This window comes from Oncorhynchus masou, chromosome 26 (assembly GCF_036934945.1).
Source record: "Oncorhynchus masou masou isolate Uvic2021 chromosome 26, UVic_Omas_1.1, whole genome shotgun sequence".
Lineage (NCBI taxonomy): Eukaryota > Metazoa > Chordata > Actinopteri > Salmoniformes > Salmonidae > Oncorhynchus > Oncorhynchus masou.
The window spans coordinates 16,150,764-16,176,571 of record NC_088237.1 but is presented as its reverse complement, the minus strand read 5'-3'; the positions used below and the strand labels follow the sequence as shown (position 1 = coordinate 16,176,571).

The window sequence follows — 25,808 nt, the reverse complement described above, 5'->3', positions numbered from 1 at the left end:
CGGTTAATGTAATTGGATGTTAATTGTTTGACATGGTGTTATTTCACTGAAGACTAGATGGTTTAATTAATTTTATTTTTGGCAGTGAAACGAGACTACTCAGGCGAGGGAAGAAAAAAAATCTCCCAAATGTATAAATTTGAAATGAGGGGGAAAAAAATGGTAAAATGTTTTTATTTGGCTACCCCAGTTCGGGAATACCTGCCATAGACTATAGCCTATATTTGGAAGTGCATTTCCATTGTTCAGGCAGAAGGAAAACAAAACAGCAATGTAAAATTGTAGCCTAGGTTTATGTTCAAACATCTCAACACATCTTTTTCATGGTCACAAGTAGGATTTATTGTGAGTGGAACTAGGAGGACATCTGAAGGGAACATGTTTCTCTGTAAGAGGTACATTTTTCCCCCATATATTTTACAAATAGAAGCACAAATGTTCATAAACTCTCGACGACAGCCGTTTGAAATATTTAGAAGCATGTAATCCAGAACCACTGGCGATGGATGGCAGGAGGACCTCGTCCATTTATCTGAAACCACAGAGAACACGCATTCAGATAAACGGGATGAAATCAAAATACCCAACCAAAATATCACAGTAAATCTGAGGGAATAACAGGCTTTCAACAAAACACAGGATACATGATCCAACACACTAGGCCCTAGAGGGAGCTATTCTATCTTAGACTACAGTGGGATGGTTTTCCGAATAGCACGTTTTTCTTCCTTTCTGTGTCCAGTGAGTGTATCCTAGAGACTTTTACCTACGATCACATGATTTAGGTCCTGATACCAACATGAGGGGTTGGAGTGGAGTAATAAGGGTGACAAAATAATGGTTAGTGAACAAACTTAAAAATAACTCAATGTTTAATGACAAAGAATGGGTGGGCTCATGCAAGGAGTCAAATTGGGGATGTTTTCAAAGACGTAGGTAGCTTATCAAGGTTAAGAATGAGTGGGGTTGTTTTGTGTGTGGGGAAAAAACATTACTGAGGGACAGATCAAACACCAAGGGAGAGAGTGAAACAGAGAGGGACAAAGTGAAACAGAGAGAGCGAGATGGGCAGAAAGAAGCTGACATCGTGAACAGTACTCACAGGGCAGCAGCTCCAGAGATGATCTCAATGAGCTCCTTGGTGATGACAGCCTGCCTAGTACGGTTGAAGGTGAGGGTCAGCTTATCAATCATTTCAGCTGGAGGGGAGAAAACAGAGCCAGGGTTGATATGTATCAGAGAACAAAGCCATCAAAGTGCAGACACACAGACCTGGCAAACAGATTAGCTGATATTGTAATATCAATGGCAACCCTAGAAGCATTACACTAGGTCAATCAAGCAGTAGAGGGAGACTGAGGAAGATAATCACAAAGGACTACAGCTACTTTGTGTGCTATGTGGCAGACAGGAAGACTACGACTTGATCTGTCCCCCTTGGGTTGTGCCGTGGCGGAGCTCTTTGTGGGCTATACTCGGCCTTGTCTCAGGATGGTAAATTGGTGGTTGAAGATATCCCTCTAGTGGTGTGGGGGCTGTGCTTTGGCAAAGTGGGTGGGGTTATATCCTTCCTGGGGGCTTGGGTCAGTTTGTTATATCTGGAGTACTTCTCCCGTCTTATCCGGTGTCCTGTGTGAATTTAAGTATGCTCTCTCTAATTCTCTCTTTCTTTCTCTTTCTCTCAGAGGACCTGAGCCCTAGGACCATGCCTCAGGACTACCTGGCATGATGACTCCTTGCTGTCCCCAGTCCACCTGGCCGTGCTGCTGCTCCAGTTTCAACTGTTCTGCCTGCGGCTATGGAACCCTGACCTGTTCACCGGACGTGCTACCTGTCCCAGACCTGCTGTTTTCAACTCTCTAGAGACAACAGGAGCAGAAGAGATACTCTTAATGATCGGCTATGAAAAGCCAACTGACATTTACTCCTGAGGTGCTGACTTGTTGCACCCCCGACAACTATTGTGATTATTATTATTTGACCATGCTGGTCCTTTATGAACATTTGAACATCTTGGCCATGTTCTGTTATAATCTCCACCCGGCACAACCAGAAGAGGACTGGCCACCCCTCAGCCTGGTTCCCCTCTAGGTTTCTTCCTAGAATTTTGCCTTTCTAGGGAGTTTTTCCTAGCCACCGTGCTTCTTCACCTGCATTGCTTGCTGTTTGGGGTTTTAGGCTGGGTTTCTGTACAGCACTTTGAGATCAGCTGATGTAAGAAGGGCTATATAAATACATTTGATTTGATTTAAAAGACAAGTGAGGAAGATGAGCAATAAGCCAGTTGTTATAGAGGCTGGGGAGGAGGAAGATGCTCACAGGCGTTCTTGCTGGCGCTGTCCATAGCGGTCATCCTGGCACTCTGCTCGCTGGTTGTGGACTCCTTCAGACCAAAGTAGATGATGTTGACCAGGGCAAACTCCTGGTAGTTCCTCAGCACGTCAGCATCAATGTCATCATAGATGCCCATGTTCTCTGTTGCAGAAGTGGAAAAAGAAGATGTATGATTATCAATCGGCCATTTTGTGGGGCATACATCTTAAAGCAGTCGGTCAATTTTTTTATCCCCCTAATCGATTGATGCACTGGTGCGTCAACCTAATTTACCCAAAACATCCCCATCAAAATCTGTCAGTTTAAGAGACATGTTTTTTTGTTGCATTGGATGCGTCTCAATCCACCGATGTAAGCACTTCCACATTTGCAGTGAAAGGTGGCAGAACACGAGACATCCCGGAAAGTGTTATTCTCGCGAAAACGACTGTAGCGTCCAAACGGTTTGGCCTACAAAACTATTATGAGCACTCTGGAAAGGGGACTCTCACAAACACAAGTGTCTTCCTTTTCCTCAACAAATGTCTGGAGACTCACATGAAGTCAGTACTGTCGATGTGCCAACTTCTGTTTGGTAGCGTCTGAACTGATTGGGCAACAAACTAATAGGACCCCCACTGCTGAAAGGATATTCTCACGAACCCGTTTTCCTCTATGACCCCCACAAGTGTCATGGGATTCATCTGAAGGTAACCGGTACTAGTTTTAAAAAACAAATGGAAGTACAAGAGGTAGTTGTGCCTACCCCCCCCCCCCAAAAAAACTACACGTTTTTTTTGTTTATATTTCCTACTTCAAAACCTTGTCGCTTATGATTTATTTTTGGACTGTCCTTTTTTCCATGTATGAATGTGTTATTCAATGCATTTCCATGGGTGTTAATAATCAAGGCCAAAATCTATATTATTTGTATATATCCCCCCCCCAACAACTTAGATTAAAGAATTAAAGCGACCTTCAAACTAATAGTGTTGTACCTGAATTAGCAACAGTATCAATGGAGAAGATGGGCTTCTCGTCAGTCTTGTAGGAGATCACAGACCTGAATGAGGGGAGAAAATAACATCCATTCAAGACTTGTTCTGATAATTGGCTATGTAGTTTGAAGGATAAGGATGGGACTAGACTTGACGTGAATCTTCCCCTTCAAACAGCTATCTCCTTATAGTGGCTCAATTAAGAAACCATTTGGAGGAGACAAGACACTGAAATGTGGCTGTGGAAGGAGTCCATCCATACCTGAATCTGTTGTAGATTACAGCACCCTGGTCAAACTCGTAGCCCATGTTGAGCAGCTCTGTGGCGACGATGGAAGCGTCGGTAAAGGTGGGGGGCTTGCGGCCCACCTCTTTGCAGCTGAGCAGCAGGTAATTGCCATGTGTCCTGGGTTGCGAGGAGGGAGGGAGGAAACACTTGTCATGGTAATAAACTAAATTCCAAAGGAAACCACTAGACTGGACCTGTTGCTGTGGGCATCATACAGTAAAGTGGCTGTTTTTCTTTATTATCATTCTGTACCTCTGCAGGATGTTCCTCAGCTTGTCCCCCACATTGACTACCATCACCTCCTTGCCCTCGCCGGTGAGGTTTGCAATCTTGGCCTTGATGGCCTTGGCCACATTGGAATGGACGGCGCCACAGAGACCACGGTCAGAAGACACACCGATCAGGAGGTGCTTGTTGGCCACTCCCTCCGGGGCCTTGATCTCAGCCTTCTCGTACAGGGCTGGACGACACACAGGCAAGAGAAGAGGGACTGTCAACAGGTTTGTTGAATGCCATTGGCAAACACCAGAAAAACATTTCCAATAAATGTGTGTGAAACGACCGTGACAGTACAGGGATGGTATTCAAGAAGCGCCTCAGTACCGGGGCTAATTTAGGATCAGGTCCCCTCTGTCCATGTAATCTTATTCATTATGATATAAAAGGCTAAACTGATCCTAGATCAGCACCCCTACTCTGAGACTATGAATACAGGCCCTGACCTACCCCTGGCTTCTCACTATGGTCCTAATAGAGGACCATAATAACAAACAGTGATGAACTTCACATAGAAACCATCCATTCCCTTAGACTTTAGTGTGTGTGTGATATATATATATATATATCTGATATATATGAGAGAGAGAGAGCATGCAGAGTTAGCAATGACATACCCACAGCACCATTTCCATAGACGCGGGCGGGCTTCAGCTGCCTCTCAGCGCGGGCATACTTAGCAGCGGCCACCATCTTCATGGACTTGGTGATCTTTTGGATGTTCTTGATGGACTTCAAACGGATGGTGACTAGAATGGGAAAGATGGATGCCACGGACTGACTAAACATTTGAGATTCAATAACATTGAGACGTACAACTACAATATCATCATGATTCAAAAGTTGTCACTTGTGCATAAGACTTAAAAAGAGGAAGCTCAAGGGTGAATGTTATGTAACACAGAGTCGTTAAAGAGATGGCAAGGTAAACACTTACTGTCTTTCAAGGTAGCCATGTTCCTGACCTGCCCACTATAAAACAAACAGAATTAGCTAGGTAAGTTAGAACATTATCATTGAAAGTTCGCGACATAACGTGGACATCCTCAATTCGGGGTTTGTCAAACCAATACAAATAGCTAGCTACCTATAAGCGAATGAATGTTTGTACAACTATACTAGCAATCAGTTAGTTAACGTTAAACTAGATTCCATGTCACCAGGTAATAGTTATCATGTTAGGTTTATCCAGAGAATGCATGCTAACTTAGTTAGTGGGAGGGACAGTGAATTTGACAAGAACTGAACGCTGTTCTGAAAACATCTGGCATCGTACGAATTACTAAAAGGACCATTAAATCAACGTTAGTTCGTTGTCACACACTTCAATGACATGGTTAGCAAGCTAATGTCAGTTCAGCCACCGCACCGGCTGAACCTGACCATTCACTCTGCACCACACACCATCTGCGGCCTGCGGGTTAGCGCGCCCTTGCAATGTTTCACATGGCTCGTCAACGCATACGGCGTACATATTTGTCATATATGTGTACGATAGCACAATGCTCAAAATCATGTTTTGAAATATACGTAATTTTGCTAGTAAAACGTTACCATTGTGGGAGGAACACCAACGCGCTGGTCCTGGCGAACATAATTACTTCGATGAAGGTCAGACTCGCAGGACTGCGCAAGCGCAAGTAAATGGCAGGATGTGGACGGAAAAACAAACCTCGCGTTACTTCAAAGTGCACGTAAAATGATGACGAAATACCCACGGAAGCGGCAGATTTTTAGGAGGAAGGAGAAGTGCATAACAACGTTTGAACGTGCTCGAGGCTTATTTCGAATTTAAATAATTTATATGTAGACAATTATTATTTGACATGGGGAAAGAGGGTTTTCTAAGCCCAAAGGCGATCGGGAATAGGATCAAAGCAAAAGGTCTTCAAAAATTGCGATGGTATTGTCAAATGTGCCAGAAACAATGTCGAGACGAGGTAAGAAAGATGGCTAGCTAAGTTAGCTATCTAACGACATGTATCGTAATGTTTGGAATATTTGCTAGTAGGTGCAAGCCAAATGTTGCAAGCGTTCCCTAAACGACCAACTCGGTGGGACAGAATGTAAATTAACCATGTAAGTTAGCGAGCTAGATAGACTGTATTGTCCTCAGGAAAGTAACGTTAGATCTCGATCAGGGATGTCAGAAGTTAGATTCTACACACTAACGGTAACGCCCGGGACAATAGCCAGTTTAGGTTGAACTTGCTTTCCCTTTCTGCCCATAGAATGGCTTCAAATGCCACTGCATGTCCGAGTCCCACCAGAGACAGCTGCTGCTGGCCTCGGAGGACCCCAACAAGATCATGGACAACTTCTCACAGTGAGTCCATCTGCTTTTACTTAGGTTTGGCTGTTGGTATGTCGTGTTCTATAACACTGTCTCCCCAAAAAATGTTAAAATGACATGTCAATAATGGTGTGATGATGAGTCAGCGCAGGTGTTCCACCAGTGGACTTATTTGCTTTCTCCTCTCTCCACTCTTCCTCTCACCAAGGGAGTTCAAGAATGACTTTATTGAGCTGATCAGAAGACGCTTTGGTAATATTTGATTTCTTCTGAAACTATATATTATAAGTGCATGCAATATTACACTAGCTACTTATGAAGAGACTGTAAGACAAACCTCAGCCTGACTGAATCTCTCTCTCGCTCTCTCCCCCCTCCAGGAACCAAGCGAGTACAAAACAACATTGTCTATAACGAGTACATCAATGACCGAGAGCATGTCCATATGAACTCCACCCAGTGGGAGACCCTCACTGAATTCACCAAGTGGCTGGGGAAAGAGGGTACTGTCACACTCATACCCCTTAGAACAGAAGTTATGTGTGTTTGTCTGTGTCTGTCTGATCCCTGACATTGCTGTGTCTGATGACTTCTCCCAGGTTTCTGTAAGGTGGATGAGACACCCAAAGGCTGGTACATCCAGTACATCGACCGTGACCCAGAGACCATCCGGAGGCAGGAGGAGCTGGAGAAGAAGAAGAAGCAGGACCTTGATGACCAGGAGCGCAGTGCCAAGTTCATAGAGGAGCAGGTCCGCCGGGGCCAAGGAGGCAGGGAGCCAGAGGTGAGAGAGTACCACTACTGCCCTCCTCTGACTAGGAGGTCATATTACACTCGGGTGTCTGCTGAACAGGGACTGGCCAAGGGTTCTGTTTACCAAGGATGTAATGATTCACTGATACGCATCGGCACCCGGTACAAATGTTTAAGATCCAGTGCATCATAAAATCAATTTTAAAATTATACAAACCCCCAGTTCACTGATGTTTTTTCAAAAAGACCTCTACTCTTTTGTGACTGAATGTATGTGTCCTTTCCTCCAGTAGCCAATCTAACTAAGCATGTCAATTCATATGATAGTCATTGATCTCCAAGTCAGATAACAGGGTGGCAGGTAGCCTAGTGGTTAGAGCGTTGGGCCAGTAACCCAGAGGTTGCTAAATCGAATCCCCAAGCTGACATCTGTCGTTCTGCCCCTGAACAAGGCAGTTAACACACTGTTCCTAGGCCGTCATTGTAAATAAGAATGTGTTCTTAACTGACTTGCCTAGTTTAAAAAAAACAACTGTGCACAGAGCAGCTCTCACCAACGAGAGCCTATCTCTGATCTAATATTCGTATATCTGTGCGGCACAATCAGCATTCAAATGCTTGTAAAATGGCTTTCGCAATTCTGAATCTTAGGCTTTATTAGTTGGGTGACAACCAATATAATTTGCTGAGTCATTGTTACCACTGTAGGAAATTGTTTTATTCGAGTTGTATCGGCTACCGGAGTGGACACAACTCTCATCTTTCTGATTGCACATCTAACTTCTGATTGGGGCTTTTCGATTGCCAGGTTCACCTTAAGAAATCATTTTGGCGGTCGGTGCTTTTTGTAATTTTTACATGAACAGGTTAAAGTTGTAATTTCATAAACATTTTGCAAGTCGCAATGTAGGCCTGTGGTCGGAGCGGGAGAAGAGCAGCTCACCTGTGTAATGTTCCAAATGTTCACAACCATTCCATTTTGAGATGGGGGTGAAATCCAAAGCTGTGTTATATTCATTTGCTATTTCAGCTAATTTCTAAAGATAAATATTGACATTTTACTAGCAAAAAAATGACAAATTAATAAGTAGGTGAATGAGATTTCAAAAGTCAGGGGGCAAAAAGCATAAATTCCTCTCCTAATCAGATAGTGGTAGATGCTCAGTCTGCCCTCTGGCTCAGCTCAGGCGCCTACACACACCATACATCATTCTCACGCACACACAGCTCAGAGATGTCATCTCCGACAGAATTCACATCCCTGCTGTTCAGCAAAGATGCTGTTTATCTATGACATGTCATGGAATCATAACAATCTGTCCCTCTTTTTTCAGGAAGCACCAGTTTTCACTGAGTTGAAGCGAGAAAGTGAAGAAGAGAAAAGTATTTTATTTTTATTTTTTATATAGATAGCTCATGATGCGTTTGGTCAGGAATTATGCTGATTACACCATTATGTCTTCTCTCACTGGTTATATGTTTGATTATTTTTCAGTTACCTTCAATCTGGCCAAGGGCTCCTGTTCCTCTGCGGATGGCCCATCTAAAGCCAGGTACAGTAACCTGGATCTCAGTAACGATGACTCACCGTCATCAATAGCAATGCAAAACAGCAAAAGTAAATGACTGTGGGGATTTCACTCTGATTAACACTGTGTCTACCTCTTCCCCTTAGTGTGGCCCTGGGTCCCAGTGCCCTGAAGGCAGCAGGATCAGGGAAAAGGAAAGATGCGCCCTCTACCTCAGAAGCCAAAGAGAAGAAGAAGAAGTCTGCCCTGGATGAGATCATGGAGGTACGGTTTCCAGTTCTCCCTCTCAGCTCTGACTTGATGCACTGTCAAGTGAACTCTGTGTTAAACACGTGTGCATGTAAACCCTTTGTGTACTGTGTTACGTTGAGATGGAGGAGCAGAAGAAGAGGTCTGTGAGAGCGGACCACTGGCTGCACCCCGGCATCGTAATCAAAGTTGTTACCAAGAGACTGGGGGAGAAATACCACAAGAAGAAAGGAGTCGTCAAGGTAACACATTAGTTTCACACATGGTGGGTGATTGGGCTCTAAGTAGCTTATAAGAGGTTTATAGTCAATAGAAGAATATCATACAGTTGAAGTCGGAAGTTTACATACACCTTAGCCAAATACATTTAAACTCAGTTTTTCACAATTCCTGACATTTAATCCTAGTAAAAAATCCCTGTTTTAGGTCAGTTAGGATCAGTCAGTTAAGAGTGTGAGATGTCAGAATAACGGTAGAGAGTGATTTATTTCAGCTTTTATTTCTTTCATCACATTCCTAGTGGGCCAGAAGTTTACATATACTCTATTAGTTTTGGTGGCATTGCCTTTAAATTGTTTTACTTGGGTCAAACGTTTCGCGTAGCCTTCCACAAGCTTCCCACAATAAGTTGGGTGAATTATGGCCCATTCCTCCTGAAAGAGCTGGTGTAACTGAGTCAGGCTTATAGGCCTCCTTTCTCGCACATGCTTTTTCAGTTCTGCCCACAAATTCTCTATGGGATTGAGGTCAGGGCTTTGTAATGGCCACTCCAATACCTTGACTTTGTTGTCCTTAAGCCATTTTGCCCCAACTTTGGAAGTATGCTTGGGGTCATAGTCCATTTGGAAGACCCTTTTGCGTCCAAGCTTTAACTTCCTGACTGATGTCTTGAGATGCTGCTTAAATATATCCACATAATTTTATTTCCTCGTGGTGCCATCTATTTTGTGAAGTGCACCAGTTCCTCCTGCAGCAAAGCACCCCCACAACATGATGATGCCACCTCCGTGCTTCATGGTTGGGATGGTGTTCTACGGCTTGCAAGTCTCCCCCTTTTCCCTCCAAACATAATGATGGTCATTATGGCCAAACAGTTCTATTTTTGTTTCATCAGACCAGAGGACATTTCTCCAAGAAGTACAATCTTTGTCCCCATGTACAGTTGCAAACCGTAGTCTGGCTTTTTTATGGCGGTTTTAGAGTAGTGGCTTCTTCCTTGCTGAGTGGCCTTTCAGGTGATGTCGATATAGGACTTGTTTTACTGTGGATATAGATACATTTGTACCGGTTTCCTCCAGCATCTTCACAAGGTCCTTTGCTGTTGTTCTGGGATTGATTTGCACTTTTTGCACCAAAGTACGTTCATGTCTAGGAGACAGAATGCGTCTCCTTCCTGAGCGGTATGACGGCTGCGTGGTCCCATGGTGTTTATAGTTGCGTACTATTGTTTGTACAGATGAACGTGGTACCTTCAGGCATTTGGAAATTCCTCCCACGGATGAATCAGACTTGTGGAGGCCTACAATTTTTTTTTCTGAGGTCTTGGCTGATTTCTTTTGATTTTCCCATGATGTCAAGCAAATAGGCACTGATTTTGAAGGTAGGCCTTGAAATACATCCACAGGTAAACCTCCAATTGACTGAAATGATGTAAATTAGCCTAAAATAAGCTTCTAAAGCCATGCCACCATTTTCTGGAATTTTCCAAGCTTTTTAAAGGCACACTTTGTGTCAACTTAGTGTATGTAAACTTCTGACCCACTGGAATTGTGATACAGTGAAATAAACTGTCTGTAAACAATTGTTGGAAAAATGACTTGTGTCATTCACAAAGTAGATGTCCTAACCAACTTGCCAAAACTGTGGTTGAAAAACAAATTTTAATGACTCCAACCTAAGTGTATGTAATCTTCTGACTTCAACTGTATGTATTTAGGCTAACAGTTGTTGTGTGTTGTAGGAGGTGCAAGATAAATACACGGCCGTAGTGAAGATGATTGACTCAGGGGACAAACTGAAACTAGACCAGAGTCACCTGGAGACGGTCATCCCTGCACCAGGTAACCTAGTTCTCGCCATGGTTACACACACATGTCCACAGGAAATTGATCATTTTCAAACTGTACATTTGACTTGATATCTGTAATCTGGCCTGTTATTTTACCAAATCGAATAATCAAGTCTAACTCATCTGTCCCACAGGTAAACGGGTCCTGGTTCTGAACGGTGTGTACAGAGACACAGAGGCCCTACTGGACTCCATAGACGAGAGAAAGTTCAGTGCCACCCTCACACTTGACTCGGTAAGGACCAGGCACAAAATGGCTCTTGTCATGCATCAGTTTCTACCGTTTGGTGTTGGAATAGATGTTTGGTGTGGCAACTGCTTTGGGATGATATGAATGGTTCTTATTTTCTCATACAAGGATGTGTTTTTCTTCCTCAGGGTCGGATGAAAGGGAGGAGGGTGGACGGGATCGCCTACGAGGATTTCTCCAAAATGGCCTGATCGATCATGACTTCCGTTACATGACAGCGTAACCCAAGAGCCCCTACCCTTCCACTGAGAGGCCCATCAGCTGAGAGACTCTACTGTGTCAGAGTCCACCTCTGTAAATATCCCAGAATGCATTTTCTATGGAGGTATCACTTCCTGAGTTAGCCGAGTAATGATTAGGGGGGGTTGTATTTTTATTTTGTACTGTTATTAAATGGTTCTCTACAAATACATTTTAATGTTGTAATATTACTTATTGAATGAAGTACAACACAATTGACCTATGTATTGATTGAAAAACATTTGTATTTTGCCATGTAAGATGAGGTCTGAGAAATACAACAGTCATTGGAATGTTCTGGTTAAGAAGTCTGTGTGTGTGTGTGTACATAAAGTTCAAAGCCGACAGTGTAGTCTTCATGAAAATAAAGAAACATTCACACAGCTATACATACTGATACTGCTTTTTTATAACCTGTTGTAAAGAGAGAGAGTTGTCAGACAGAGCTGTGATATGAAAACCGGTAATAACACGTGTCTAGTCGGATTGGCTGCATATGTGTGTGTCTCCTGTACCTGTGGACTAGGATATCCATTATAACTACGCCCTGTCTCTGGCTGCCTGGGTTACATGGTACCCCCGTGTGCCTTGCGATTGGTCGCTCAGAGCGGGAGTGGCAGGAAGCTGTCGAGTCGCGGGACGATGTAGTTGGTGTAATGGCCGTCGATGAAGCCTTTGCCACTGTTGTGGATGAACCAGCAGAAGACGTCAGATCCACGTTTCTTATCCCGCCTGTAGTCCTTCTGCCAGCCCCTGTCACACACGTGGAATAGTTACAACCTCGTCTACTAACCTCACCGTGTTAGCACTCACATGCACTATGTCCCACTGATATGGTGGAAGGATTGCATCAACAGAGATGAAGTTTACTGACTTGAGTATGTGTGACATGCTGATGTTATTCCTATAGTGTGTGTAAGATGTGCAAAAGAGAGAGTGTGTGTTCTTACCTGGTGACGACCAGCTTGTTGCCCTTCACCTCCATGGTGGCCTCCTTCTTCAGAGGGTCAGCTCCCTGGTGCAGGTTGAACACCCTCACTTCTGGCTCCTGGCCAAACTGACCTACATACACACACACACACGTCAGTGAAACCTAGTGAAGTAGGCTGTAATTGAATATAGGGATACTGTTGCAGGATTTCACTATAAGGGTAGGTGATGTAGGGTATCTTGCAACTATATGTCAACTCGTGTAATTAGCTTATAGCATTATTGTATTCTTGATGACCTACCTATAAGGCCGTGGGCCTGAGAGGAGTACTGGTTGTTGTTGGGGATATAGAGGCCCAGGAAGTCCACGTGGGTTGGGTGTTTCTTCCACACACGATGTAGCAGCACCATCACAGTGATCTTGTCATCCACCGTCACCATCACCTTGGAGTCCTTCACTATGGAAACCTTCACCCTGAAACACACAGGGATCATAGCATGTGGTTCAAACAGGAAACCGTGTACTTTTGAAATGTACTTTCTTACTTTACCAAACAGGCTGATGGTGCCTGACCAGCAGTTCGTGTGTGTCTATGTGGGCGGGCGTGTTCCTACCTGTCCTGGGTGATGTCGGCCGTGGCTCCCCAGGTGAAGGAGTGGTTGTTCCTGCCGTCAGTCAGGTCGATACGGTCGGTGGTGACTGACACCCTGATGCCGTCAGGCTGGTAGAACACTGAGACGGTGCCAAAGTATGTGTTCACCTTCTCCTTCTCCTCCACCCTCTTAGAGCCAACCAGCTGGCCATTCACCACCACACCTAGAGGACAACGAGGGTGGAGGATAGAGTTAAGAGGACACAAGCACAGACACACACATTTTTGCAACCACACACACACATACCTGCACCGGGGTCTGACACCAGATTGAGGATGTGTCCAGGCTCTGAGTCGATGTTGAAGCAGACGTCCATGTTGTTTTTAGGCAAGTGGACGATGAAGTGAGGGTCGTTCTCCACTGTCACACAGAAAACACATAGACAGGCAACCGTTACTATGGTGACACAATGGACATGAGAGTATTACCCACTGCAAAACTGCCAAGTAGGGAGGTAGGCGATATTGATGGCCCAATGCAGCTGTTTTTATCTCAATTTGAAATGATTTCTGGGAACAATTAAGTAACTTACTGTGATTGTTTTCAATTAAAATGGTCAAAAAGAAACAAAAATAGTTACATATGGGCAGCACCAAAACAAAATATCTAATGATTCTGTCTCTTTGCAGCAAAATCTGCACTACTGGGATAGTTGCATCCCCCATATGTATAACATTCTATTTAAATTGAAAAATTCAAGTTTTGAATCCAGCATTGTTTTCTGTAATATTTGTTCTGTCTTTTCTGAAATTGCAACCAACTTTCTATTGCTTGTTTTAAAAATAGCGATATTTTGGAGATTATTTAATTTCCAAATGACTGAAAGTGAGAGGTTGTAATCTGAGTAAAGGGAAAAAGGCCATTCTTGAACATGAGGTAAGACATCCTTACTAATCTGATAGAGAACCAGTTTGGATTTAAGTATAACTTTTGAATGACTGAAGCCTTTTTTGAGAGGTCTAATATTTAATCAATCAATAATTCATATTATTTATATAAATAGGCCCATTTAATTTGGTCTGGCTTGCCGTTCCAAATAAAATGGAATATTCTTTGTCCATATAACTTTAAAAACAAGTTGCTATGTAAACAGTAGTCAAGGCCATAAGCAAATAGGTAAACTGGGATATGACTAGAGTTAATGAGGGTGATTTTTCCACAATAGACAATAGACAGGTTCCACAGTATCAAGATCTTATCTATTTTGCTAACTTTCTATTAAAATGCATTATAACGAGATCATTGCTTTTTTGTCCACTTCACCAAAAGACCATTTTATTGGTCAATTACACGCTAATGTAAAAGTTGTATTTTTTTTTATCCAATGCATAATATGGTACACATCATCATTTGGTTGTTATCCAGAGAGGTTAAAAACAAGTATCTAGATCATCTTTGTGGCTGTGGAGGGATCCAAACTGTGGATTTAAAAGAAAACATGAATCATCAGTGTACAATGACACCTTTGTTTTTAAACCCTGGATTTCAAGGCCCTTGATAATATTGTTGGATCTGATTTTAATATCTAACATTTCGATGGCCATTGTTTTACTCCTCTTGACAGTTTAAAACTTTCTGAGAATTAGACATTATTTACTATTTTACACCTAGGGTTGAAAATTGAAATATTCCAGGCATTTATATATAAATTCCATTCGTACTTTGTTAAAAGCCTTTTCAAAGTCAGGTATGAATATCGGGCCTGGTTTCCCAGATTTTTCGTAGTGTTTTATTGTTTCCAGTACTTGTCTTATATTATCTCCAATGTATCGTCCATAAATAACTTTTAAATTCTAAGTGCTATGCACTTTTCTAGAATCTTTGCATCACAACACTGAAGTTTAAAGAAAATGCTTTTTAGCAAAATGCAATTTCTCAAGCAAGAATTTAGCTAGGACTGTCTGGGAGTGGTTTGAGAGAGGGGCCTAATTGGAGGAGCCTAATGGGAGGGATGTGTAACCTGAAAACTAGCTGTTATAGGCAGAGAGGAGTGCAAACTCTCTTTGTTATTGGTATATTAACTTATATCGCCTGGTGAGGTCACCAGGCAGTCCAAAAACCCCACCCAGCAAAACAAGCTGAAATTTCAGGCAGACTTTTCAAACAGCTCTTTCACTAACAGTGCATTATCATAATATTCACAATTGGACAGCATTATTCCAACCTCATAGTGTGGAAATATAAAACACAGGATATTCACGTTTTTGTCCACGCTGCCCCTTTAAAACACAGTGTATAGCTCTGTGTGTGTTATTATGTATGGTGATATGGAGAGGTAGAGAAGTATTATACTGTAGCACAGATGTGTATAGAGGTGTGTGTGTGTTGTTATGGTCACCTATGGTGATGTGATCTGGTAGAGGCCTCTCTGCGTGGCTAGGGGGGGCAGGGGTGGTCATCTGGACCCAGGGGGGGATGCTGTGAACCACCTGCACTGGAGTCCTTTGTCCGGGACCAACCATACCAGATCCTCCTACACACACACACACACACACACACACACACACACACACACACACACACACACACACACACACACACACACACACACACACACACACACACACACACACACACACACACACACACACACACACACAGCAAGTTTGGGATAGTTTCATTCACTCTCTTGTACTCATGTACATTTACAAGCCCCAAGAAGGGGGGACTGATTTTTTGATCAGGCACCTGCACAGCAGCCCTGTTTGGGGTCCCTAGGGGAGTCAGCGAGCAGCCTCTCCTTGGCCTCCTCACTCTCCACCAGTAGGGCAGTGAGGGGCGTGACAAACTGGTGCTCCACAGCCAGGGTCAGGATCCTCTGGGTGATCTTCCTCTTCTTACCAGCAGTGGGGGCCAGGGACCTGCAGGGAACAGGGATATAACATTCACAAAACGTTACTCCGTATGTTTATTCATGCTCTATAGTCTGTATCAAAGTGCTGGCTATTTACAGCACAATCTTTTTATTCACTCCTTAGATTGAAAATAACGATGTGTTTAACTCTCTCTCTCCCTTTGTCCCTCTCTCTCACCTCTCGGCCAGTAGCTGGTTGACAGTGATGTAGGCCCACATCTGTCTGGCGAAGCCAGTGAAGGCATGCTGCTGCTGGGCCAGCGCAGCGTCTAGCTCCAGGTAGTCTGCTTCCGTCTGTAGGGACAGGTCCAGACGATCCTGGGAAGAAGAGGGGGACAGAGAGAGGGTAGGACACAGGTGAGTGTGTGTACCTGTGTATGTGTGTGTGTATGCAGTGGTGTAAAGTACTTTAGTAAAACTTTTTGAAAGTACTACTTAAGTAGGTTTTTTGCGGTATCTGTACTTTACTTTACTATTTATATTTTTAACCATTTTTAACCATTTTTAACAACTTCACTATGTTCCTAAATAAAAGTATGTACTTTTTACTCCATACATTTTCCCTGACACCAAAAAGTACTTTTTACATTTTGAATGCTTTGCAGGACAGGAAAATGTAAAATTCCCCCACTTATCAAGAGAATATCCCTGGTCATCCCTACTGCGTCTAATCTGGAGGACTCACTAAACAAAAATGTTTTGTTTGTTAATTATGTCTGATTGTTGGAGTGTGGCTATCTGGTTTGGTTTATATAAGCAATTTCAAATGATTTATACATTTCCTTTTACTTTTGATACTAAAGTATATTTTTGCAATTACATTTACTATTGATACTTAAGTATATTTAAAACCAAATACTTTTACTGGGTGACTCACTTTACCTTGAATCATTTTCTATTAAGGTATCAAACCAAAGCTTGTCCCATGCGCTGTATTTCTTGATTTTTTACCTTTATTTAACCTGGCAAGTCAGTTAAGACCAAATTCTTATTTTCAATGGCGGCCTAGGAACGGTGGGTTAACTGCCTGTTCAGAACAACAGATTTGTACCTTGTCAACTTGGGGGTTTGAACTTGCAACCTTCTGGTTACTAGTCCAACCTTCTGGTTACTAGGCTACCCTGCCATCCCTCCCATAAAACAGGTGTAGACCTTAAAGTGAAACGCTTACTTACAGGCTAAGGTATGTGTGTGTGTGTGTGTGTGTGTGTGTGTGTGTGTGTGTGTGTGTGTGTGTGTGTGTGTGTGTGTGTGTGTGTGTGTGTGTGTGTGTGTGTGTGTGTGTGTGTGTGTGTGTGTGTGTGTGTGTGTGTGTGTGTGTGTAGGAAAGTAAAGAAATAAAACAACAATAAAAATACATTTGAAAAAAGAGTAGCAAGGCTATATACAGACACCTGTCAGTCAGGCTTATTGAGGTGGTATGTACATGTAGGTATCGTTAAAGTGACTATGCATATACGATGAACAGAGAGTAGTAGAAGCGTAAAAAGAGGGGTTATCGGGTGGTGGCACACAATGCAAATAGTCCGGGTAACCATTTGGTTACCTGTTCAGGAGTCTTATGGCTTGGGGGTAAAAACTGTTGAGAAGCCTTCTTGTCCTAGACTTGGCACTCCGGTACCGCTTGCCATGCGGTAGTAGAGAGAACAGTCTATGACTGGGGTGGCTGGGGTCTTTGACAATTTTTAGGGCCTTCCTCTGACACCGCCTGGTGTAGAGGTCCTGGATGGCAGGCAGCTTTGCCCCAGTGATGTACTGGGCCATACGCACTACCCTCTGAAGTGCCTTGCGGTCGGAGGCCGAGCAATTGCCGTACCAGGCAGTGATGCAACCGGTCAGGATGCTCTCGATGTTGCAGCTGTAGAACCTTTTGAAAATCTCAGAACCCTTGCCAAATCCTTTTACTTTCCTGAGGGGGAATAGGCTTTGTTGTGCCATCTTCACGACTGTCTTGGTGTGTTTGGACCATTCTAGTTTGTTGTTGATGTGGAAACCAAGGAATTTGAAGCTCTCAACCTGCTCCACTACAGCCCCGTCAATGAGAACGGGGACGAGCTTGGTGCTCCTTTTCCTGTAGTCCACAATCATCTCCTTTGTTTTGGTGACATTGAGGGGTTGTTATTCTGGCACCACCTGGCCAGGTCCCTGACCTCCTCCCTACAGGCTGTCTCGTCGTTGTCGGTGATCAGGCCTACCACTGTTGTGTCGTCAGCAAACTTAATGATGGCGTTGGAGTTGTGCCTGGCCATGCAATCGTGGGTGAACAGGGAGTACAGGAGGGGACTGAGCACGCACCCCTGGGGAGCTCCAGTGTTGAGGATCAGCGTGGCAGATGTGTTGCTACCTACCCTCACCACCTGGGGGCGGCCTGTCAGGAAGTCCAGGATCCAATTGCATAGGGAGGTGTTTAGTCCCAGGATCCATAGCTGGGTGATGAGCTTTGAGGGTACTATGGTGTTGAACGCTGAGCTGTAGTCAATAAACAGCATTCTCACATATGTGTTCCTTTTGTCCAGGTGGGAAAGGGCAGTGTGGAGTGCAATAGAGATTGCATCATCTATGGATCTGTTTGGGCGGTATGCAAATTGGAGTGGGTCTAGGGTTTCTGAGATAATGGTGTTGATATGAGCCATTACCAGCCTTTCAAAGCACTTCATGGCTACGGACGTGAGTGCTACGGGTCTGTTGTCATTTAGGCAGGTTGCCTTTGTGTTCTTGGGCACAGGGACTGTGGTGGTCTGCTTGAAGCATGTTGGTATTACAGACTCAATCAGGGACATGTTGAAAATGTAATTGAAGACACCTGCCAGTTGGTCAGCACATGCCCGGAGCACACGTCCTGGTAATCCATCTGGCCCCGCAGCCTTGTGTATGTTGACCTGTTTAAAGGTCTTACTCACGTTGGCTACGGAGAGCGTGATCACACAGTCGTCCGGGAACAGCTGATGCTCTCATGCATGCCTCATTGTTGCTTGCCTCGAAGTGAACATAGAAGTGATTTAGCTCGTCTGGTAGGCTCGTGTCACTGGGCAGCTCTTGGCTGTGCTTCCCTTTGTAGTCTGTAATAGTTTGCAATCCCTGCCACATCCGACGAGCGTCGGAGTCGGTGTAGTATGATTTAATCTTAGTCCTGTATTGACGCTTTGCCTGTTTGATGGTTCGTCGCAGGGCATAGCAGGATTTCTTGTAAGCTTCCGTGTTAGAGCCCCGCACCTTGAAAGCGGCAGCTCTACCCTTTAGCTCAGTACGAGTATGACTTTTGGGTACATCTTCCACCACTGTGTGTATGAGTGTGCATGCGTGCATGTGTATGTATGACTCACAGCGAATGCGGTGGTGAAGCTGTTAAGAGTAGTGGACTCAGAGGGCAGCACCTTCCCAGCCACCACCAGCTCTGAGCCACTGAAGTACTTATCAAAGTGGTTCTGGGTGACGTCAGAGACAGAGTCCTCTGGGAACTGAACCGTGATCTTCCTCAGGAGGGGAGACGAGACCTGGCTGTAGAACCGCTGGAGGGGAGAACGGAGGGGGGAGGTCAGAGATGGTGGTGAGAGAGGCAGTGAAGATAGAGTGTTTATACAAGAATAGGAGGAGAATTCAGAGGAGAGAGTCAAAGGGGCATGAACAGAGGGAAGGGAAGGAGGAGGAGTAGTGATGCAACTATATGCAGGATTAGGGAGAGAAGGATGAATGGGAGTTTTAGGGACAGAGGTCTGTCGTACCCGTATCTGATCTGAGGCGTCGTGGCTGGTGTAGATCCTCTGGGCCACGCCCCTATTCTCCATGGCGATGCGTTCCAGGAAGTCGTAGTCAACATCGAAGCCAATGCCCAATGAGAAGAGAGAGAACTCCTCCCTCATGACCTTCTTCACATTCTTCTGGATGGCGCTGAGCTTGATCTCTCCTACAGAGAGAGGGAGAGATGGTGGATGACAGTAGCGTGAGGGGGAAATGAAGGGGGCTGAAGTGGTATGAGGTGGGTGATGAAAAGTCAGTCAGTGTCAGTTTTGGGATCAGCAGCGGTGTGATGTCTCACCGACAGTGGGGTCTCCATCAGACACCAGCATGATCATGGAGACGGAGCGTGGGTCGATCATGCCCTGATTGGACGCCTTCACCAGCATCTGCACCGCCCTCATCAATGCCTCGTTGATATTGGTGCCTGGATCGGGTCAAAGGGCAGTGAGAGCTAATCAGATACACATCCAGACAACCTTTCGTTATCCACCACTCTGTCCTCTCGTCCTCTTTCCTCTGTCTCTCCCCATTACTTAAATCCATGCAACCTTCTACTTCCTTATAATCCTCCACATCTCTCTCTTTCTCTATCGCTCTCTTTCTTTCATCCCTCCCTTCTCTCTCACCTCCGTTGGGTTTGATGTTCTGGATGTATTTCTTGGCCTCAGCCACCTGTATGGTGCTGCCTGGAACCAGCTCCTCACTCCAGCAGCGCACATTGTGGTTGAAGTCAACAATGCTGAAGTAGTCATCCATGGTCAGGTCATCCAATATGGTCTGCATAGCCTCCACAGTCTGAGAGAGAAAGTTATAGAGCAAGAGAGAGAGCGATAAAGTCATAAATGAGATTGGACAGTCATTTCAGTGCAGTTTCACAGAATACCCACACGAGGGCGGTGTTGCATTTGTCAGGAGGGCTCTGCCGGTTGTGAGAGAAGAGAGATGTACGACCCTGATGGGGCACAGATTGACCCCTGTGAGTTTTTCTATGGTTACGTCACACACCTGCTTCATCTTGACTCCCCACATAGATCCACTGACGTCAATGACGAACACAATGTTTTTCGGGAGGGGGGAGAGATTGGCCGGGGCGAAGAAATGCACAAAATGCCCGTCAGAAACCTAGGAGAAACAGTGAGATAACAGTGACCAATACTTCCTGTATTGCATTTATGTTACAAAGTAAAGTGACACAAAGACTGTGTTACTACATGTGTTTCTGTCAGTGTGTGTACCCACATGTAGTTCCCCGGCATTGCTGTCTCTCAGGACGTCGTATTTGACGGTAAAGATGCCATCGATAGCGCTGGTGGTGCAGTTCTCGCACTTCCTCTGCTGCTGGAGCGAGGGCTTGAACACCACGTGAGCCTTGTCCTTCGAGGAGGTGAGTTTGGCCATGCCGCTGAAATGCTCTCCCAAGGTGTTCGGTGTCTCCACAGAGGCGATGCCGTTGGGCTCATAGATATACACATCCACCTGCAGAGAGACAGGGAGAAGGCCCAAATATGCTGACACAGAGGCACTGACCTATCAAATACTGTCGTTAAATACCACACACGGTCACGCACACACACACACACACACACACACACACACACACACACACAGCTCTCTCACCTGGAACTGGGGCACCAGGCGTCCAGGCTGCAGGTATAGTGAGTGTTCATAGAAGCCCAGCTTCCTCTGCATCATTTCCTGGTAGTGCAACTCAAACTCTATCTTACTGCCGGGAGGCACGTGGACCTCCGTCTTAAAGGTCTCCATGTCCTGGGAGTTAGCCCTGTGGTGTAGGATTACCAGCTCTAAAGTCAGTCACAGGACACTAGAAAGGTCTTATGCAACAACAATGTTTGTTACACACAGCATAGACCATTATGAATGGCATAGGATTCATAACGGTCCAAAAATGGGTGGGAACCCATTTCCCTGTATTGTCCAAGATGTCATTCTTCAGTACATCTACACTAAATACCATAGCCATGGTGCATTGTGGGTTGTACGGTACCTGACGAGGCCTGCGGCCTTCCCTCTGGCTCTAGCCTGAGCGTAGAGGTTCCTAGCCACAGTCTTCTCCTTCACTGAGCCCACAAACATGATCCCATTCACATTCCTAAAAACAGCACACAACATAGTCCACAGCTCTTTCCATTAAGTCGAGGATTGTATTTCAGTGTAATTGTGATTGAAATTTGAGATTGTGCTTTTTATTCTGATTGAGACGGTTGCTCACATGGTGAAGTTGGTGATGAAGGCTCGTTTGGGGATCTGGACGTTGAAGCCAATGCTCTGGGCATTTGGACCAGAGTTGACCACAGAGCTCTTGACCGTGGTGTGGCAGAACCGTGACGTGATGCGGCTCTCCACCTTGTAGCTCTTAACCGTGATGTCATCACCCCGGATGGCCTACATATGGAGGTGGAGAACGTGAGACTGACTGGCTGGCTGTGATGTCATCGACTAGGGACGAGTGCCGTTGCATAGGAATTGTGAGTCAAGCTCTCTACAACTTTACATCTAAACCACATAAAACAAGTGGTTTAGGGACACTTCTTTTTCCCATTTACAAATCTGAATATCTGACTGAAAAATGAATAGGAAACATGTTTCTTTGGAGTATCTACTTATACACTGAGTATAAATAACCTTAAGAACACCTGCTCTTTCCATGACACAGACTGACCAGGTGAATCCAGGTGAAATCCTTATTGATGTCACTTGTTAAATACATTACAATCAGTGTAGATGAAGGGGAGGAGACAGGTCAAAGGATTTTTAAGCCTTGAGACAATGGAGATATGGATTGTGTGTGTGTGCCATTCAGAGGGTGAACGGACAAAGCAAAATATTTAAGTGCCTTTGAACGGAGTATGGTAGTAGATGCCAGGCGCAGCGGTATGTGTCAAGAACTGCAACGCTGCTGGGTTTTTAAAACTCAACAGTTTCCTGTGTGTATCAAGAATGGTCCACCACCCAAAGGACATCCAGGCAAATTGACACAACTGTGGGAACCATTGGAGTCAACATGGGCCAACATCCCTGTGGAACGCTTTCGACACCTTGTAGAGTCCATGCCCCGATGCATTGAGTCTGTTCTGAGGGCAAAAGGGAACCTCAATATTAGGAAGGTGTTCCTAATGTTTGGTATAGTCAGTGTATAACAGGCTGAGAATTCTGAGAAAGAAAATGACACATTTTACCACAGAAACGTTAAATGGATGTAGCAACTGCAGAGTGAAGTCAATAACCCGTCTGTCAGCGGATTCTCTTCAAACAAGACCATTGATTAGTAGATAAGAGGACTAAACTCTGTCACAGTGGACAGAGGGGTCGAACATCAAGCAGAGACCAGAGAGAGAAACCTACCTCAAAGTCTTCCTGCTCCTCACTGGTCAATATCGCCCTCTGGAAACACACAGAAACAATCAGCTCTGTACCAATCAATCAAGCTAATGTATTTTATAAATCTCTTTTTACATCAGCAGTTGTCACAAAGTGCTTTACAGAAACCCATTCTAAAACCCAAAATAGCAAGCAATGCAGATGCAGAAGTATCTGTACTGTCCCATACTGCACTCAGAAAGAAAAGTTTCATATGTAACAGTAACTATAGGTAGGTGGTCATAGGACTGTCATTGGGTTCAACCCATTGGCCTTTCCATAACCCCTTTATCAATAGTTCAGAGGTCAATGAAGCAGACTGCTTGCTTTTACATGTTGTTGGTATTCTATTTCTGTAACTGGGCAAAACCAAAAACCCACCTCAAGACAGGATCAGTTCCCTCATAATATGTTGCATTATTGAATCAATGCCATATTGAATATAAGAAGATTATTAAGGATTGTGAATAGCAAACTATGACATTATATAACATTAATTCAGGCAAATTGTTTGGGAAAAAAGAAAAGAAGAGTTTCATCTCACCTTAAATCGTCCATGTTGTTTCTCTAATGACTGGTAGAACAAAAGAGCCGTTTGTAAAACAGAGAATAAAAGTTGTGCATTAATCAGTCACATGAACGTCGTATAAAATATCGTTCTGTTAAAGGAACGTTATCAAAAACACATTTGACAGAGAGAAGGCTGTTTCTACACACATTTGTATTTGTATTTTTTAGGCTCCCCATTAGCTGCAGCTACTCTTCCTGGGGACCATCAGCATTAAGGCAATTAAGACACATCTATAAAACAATCGCATTGTCGTATAACAGTTGATATTGAAAAATATGAACTCACCGTTTCCGTCTCCCACTCGCCCTCGACCACAAACTCAAAGCAGTGGGTCTGGTGTAGGGCCAGCAGGCCTAGGAGGAGAGCCAGGCGTCTCATGGTTCCAGGCCTGTATGTGTTGCCTGAGGTTTAACACTCCCAGATATAGTCCTTCAGCCGGGACCCAAGAGGCAGCAGAGAGATCCCAAAAATAAGGGTTAAAAATCCACCGAGTGCTGATAGACGCTTGGCCCCAGTCAATATTTGTTGTGTTTCACGTAACCCGGAGAGGGAAACTTTGAAACTTGACCTGCCGTGTAGGAGGGTAAACACAGCATATTTGGGATCATACAGGTTCGGTTTACGGCTGGATTTCTCGTTGATTTATGTAGGCCTAAAGTCTGCAACACGCCCAGACAATCAGAACTGGGTTTCCAATGCTGGTATGTACAGATTTAAACACTGGCATGCTGTAGCAGTAGTTGCCTCTCTCTATGTGATCATAATAATACCTGTGGGTTGGCCACGTGCAGTGGAGCAAACATTTGGACTTTAGACAGGGTTCAAACATTCCATTTGGTGCCATATTTGGCCATTTTGCATGGCAATCACTGTGAGGTCACGTCAATTCCATTTTTGCTGTGCAATAACAATAGAACAAAAACAGAAATAGAGGGAACAAATTGACCTTTGGCACCATGCTGGGTGTGCACTGCATTAAAGGAATAATCCACAAAAAAACAATATTTTGGTATTTGTGGTCCACTGTTGATACAGTCCCAAATTGTTTTGCATGTGAGCAATCAAGTTTTCAAGATATGGGACTTTCAAAAAGCACATTGTAACTTGCCACATCATCGTGATAATGCAAATCCCTTGATTACTTGACTGCTGACATGGAAAACTCTTTGGGACTGTATCAATAGCAGACTAATGCATTTTTAAAAATAGTTTTTGAGTGGATTATTCCTTTAAATTGGAAACACTGTTCCTGAATTATTCATTGACCAATCATAGGGAGTTTCTCGCAAGCTCTCTGGGGGAATCATGCAACTGGGTTTAGTTTTTGAGGGAGTGTGGTGCTGAGATGACTACTCATACTTTTCTGACCAGACAGCATCAGATACATGGGCTACGTATGTTAAGACACAGGAACACAGTTCTGTGAGCTAGTTTCAGCAGAGAGGATGAGGCGAAGTGAGAGGGCTAATAATATGTAGACCTAAGCTTGTCACCTGCAATCGAGCCTTTGGGACAATGACTCGCATTGATAGGATGGAGACAGATCTCTGATTTCAGCCTCTTGCAAATTAGAAGGGAAGTTGGCGGGTGCACAGTGCACTGTTCAGATGCTGGCTTCCCCTAAAGTAAATTGATGTTTTGTCAAAATTATACAATTACTCCTGTCTAAATTAAATAATTGAAACTGCTTTACCAAAGAGGTTGACTTAGCCACAGATTACCATTAGCTTCCTTTAAAAAATAGCTGTGGATTGTTTCAACTCACAAGTGCATGGGCCTATTTGGGAAGCCAGCACTTTGGGCAGCGCGTATGGCAATAGGCCTAGCTGATTTTTGAGTTGTGACTGTCAGTGAAAAGCTTCTAAAATATGTGTTTTGAGTATTATATCAATTGTTGAGGCAAGAAGAAGGGGAGGGTTGTGTTGTGAAGATATCAATCACTCTATCAAATGTGTATATAAAGCCCTTTTTTCATCAGCCGATGTTACAAAGTGCTACACAGAAACCCAGCCTAAAACCCCAAACAGCAAGCAATGCAGATGTAGAAGCACGGTGGCTAGGAAAAACTCCCTAGACAGGCAGGAACATAGGAAGAAACCTAGAGAGGAACCAGGCTTTGAATGCCTGCACTCTGCTCTCCAGAATGTGCTCTGCTGTCTACCGCCAATTCTTGCATGTTCATTGTTTCATTTTGTGAATTATTTTCCCTTTGATTGGTTATTTTGATCAATTCCCCATTATATAGGTAACCAGTAGACCTAGTAAATGTAGCCTTAATCCCCGGCATTTGGTTACATTTACTACTCTTAATGCATGCATTACAGTCATTTATGGTTCTCATTCTCAGAGTGGAATGTTGTTAGCAAAATTCACAACCTGCTACACTTGTGAGAAACACAGCGGTCTAAGCCACTACAGCTCAGTG

General features: G+C 44.1%; 3 protein-coding genes across 4 annotated transcripts; 1 reads left to right on the top strand and 2 right to left on the bottom strand.

The window, feature by feature from the left end:
* Window positions 1-274: 274 nt before the first annotated feature.
* Window positions 275-5,534, bottom strand: LOC135514897 (ATP synthase subunit gamma, mitochondrial-like). 2 transcript variants are annotated; one of them, XM_064938585.1, is made up of 9 exons: window positions 5,431-5,534; window positions 4,814-4,848; window positions 4,494-4,625; window positions 3,853-4,060; window positions 3,574-3,717; window positions 3,312-3,376; window positions 2,320-2,475; window positions 1,103-1,199; window positions 275-532 (listed from the first exon to the last, which is right to left on the bottom strand). In XM_064938585.1, the coding sequence occupies exons 1-9, from the start codon at window positions 5,469-5,471 to the stop codon at window positions 529-531; spliced, it is 882 nt and encodes a 293-aa protein (XP_064794657.1). In that variant the 5' UTR covers window positions 5,472-5,534; the 3' UTR covers window positions 275-528. The 2 variants fall into 2 exon arrangements, with proteins under 2 accessions (XP_064794657.1, XP_064794659.1); XM_064938587.1 differs by lacking the exon at window positions 275-532 and having other exon boundaries at window positions 1,099-1,199.
* A 57-nt stretch (window positions 5,535-5,591) lies between these two features.
* Window positions 5,592-11,645, top strand: LOC135514896 (DNA/RNA-binding protein KIN17-like). The gene is made up of 12 exons (XM_064938584.1): window positions 5,592-5,816; window positions 6,108-6,202; window positions 6,378-6,421; window positions 6,550-6,672; window positions 6,769-6,953; window positions 8,257-8,305; window positions 8,418-8,475; window positions 8,598-8,715; window positions 8,823-8,942; window positions 10,661-10,760; window positions 10,903-11,003; window positions 11,147-11,645. The coding sequence occupies exons 1-12, from the start codon at window positions 5,703-5,705 to the stop codon at window positions 11,207-11,209; spliced, it is 1,170 nt and encodes a 389-aa protein (XP_064794656.1). The 5' UTR covers window positions 5,592-5,702; the 3' UTR covers window positions 11,210-11,645.
* On the bottom strand, window positions 11,646-24,121 carry LOC135514895 (inter-alpha-trypsin inhibitor heavy chain H2-like). The gene is made up of 20 exons (XM_064938583.1): window positions 23,669-24,121; window positions 23,357-23,386; window positions 22,798-22,836; window positions 21,665-21,837; window positions 21,440-21,544; window positions 21,052-21,214; window positions 20,674-20,910; window positions 20,440-20,556; window positions 20,061-20,229; window positions 19,733-19,858; window positions 19,419-19,600; window positions 19,020-19,205; window positions 15,875-16,014; window positions 15,531-15,703; window positions 15,181-15,315; window positions 13,089-13,202; window positions 12,804-13,005; window positions 12,491-12,663; window positions 12,209-12,320; window positions 11,646-12,011 (listed from the first exon to the last, which is right to left on the bottom strand). The coding sequence occupies exons 1-20, from the start codon at window positions 23,759-23,761 to the stop codon at window positions 11,861-11,863; spliced, it is 2,820 nt and encodes a 939-aa protein (XP_064794655.1). The 5' UTR covers window positions 23,762-24,121; the 3' UTR covers window positions 11,646-11,860.
* Window positions 24,122-25,808: the final 1,687 nt, after the last annotated feature.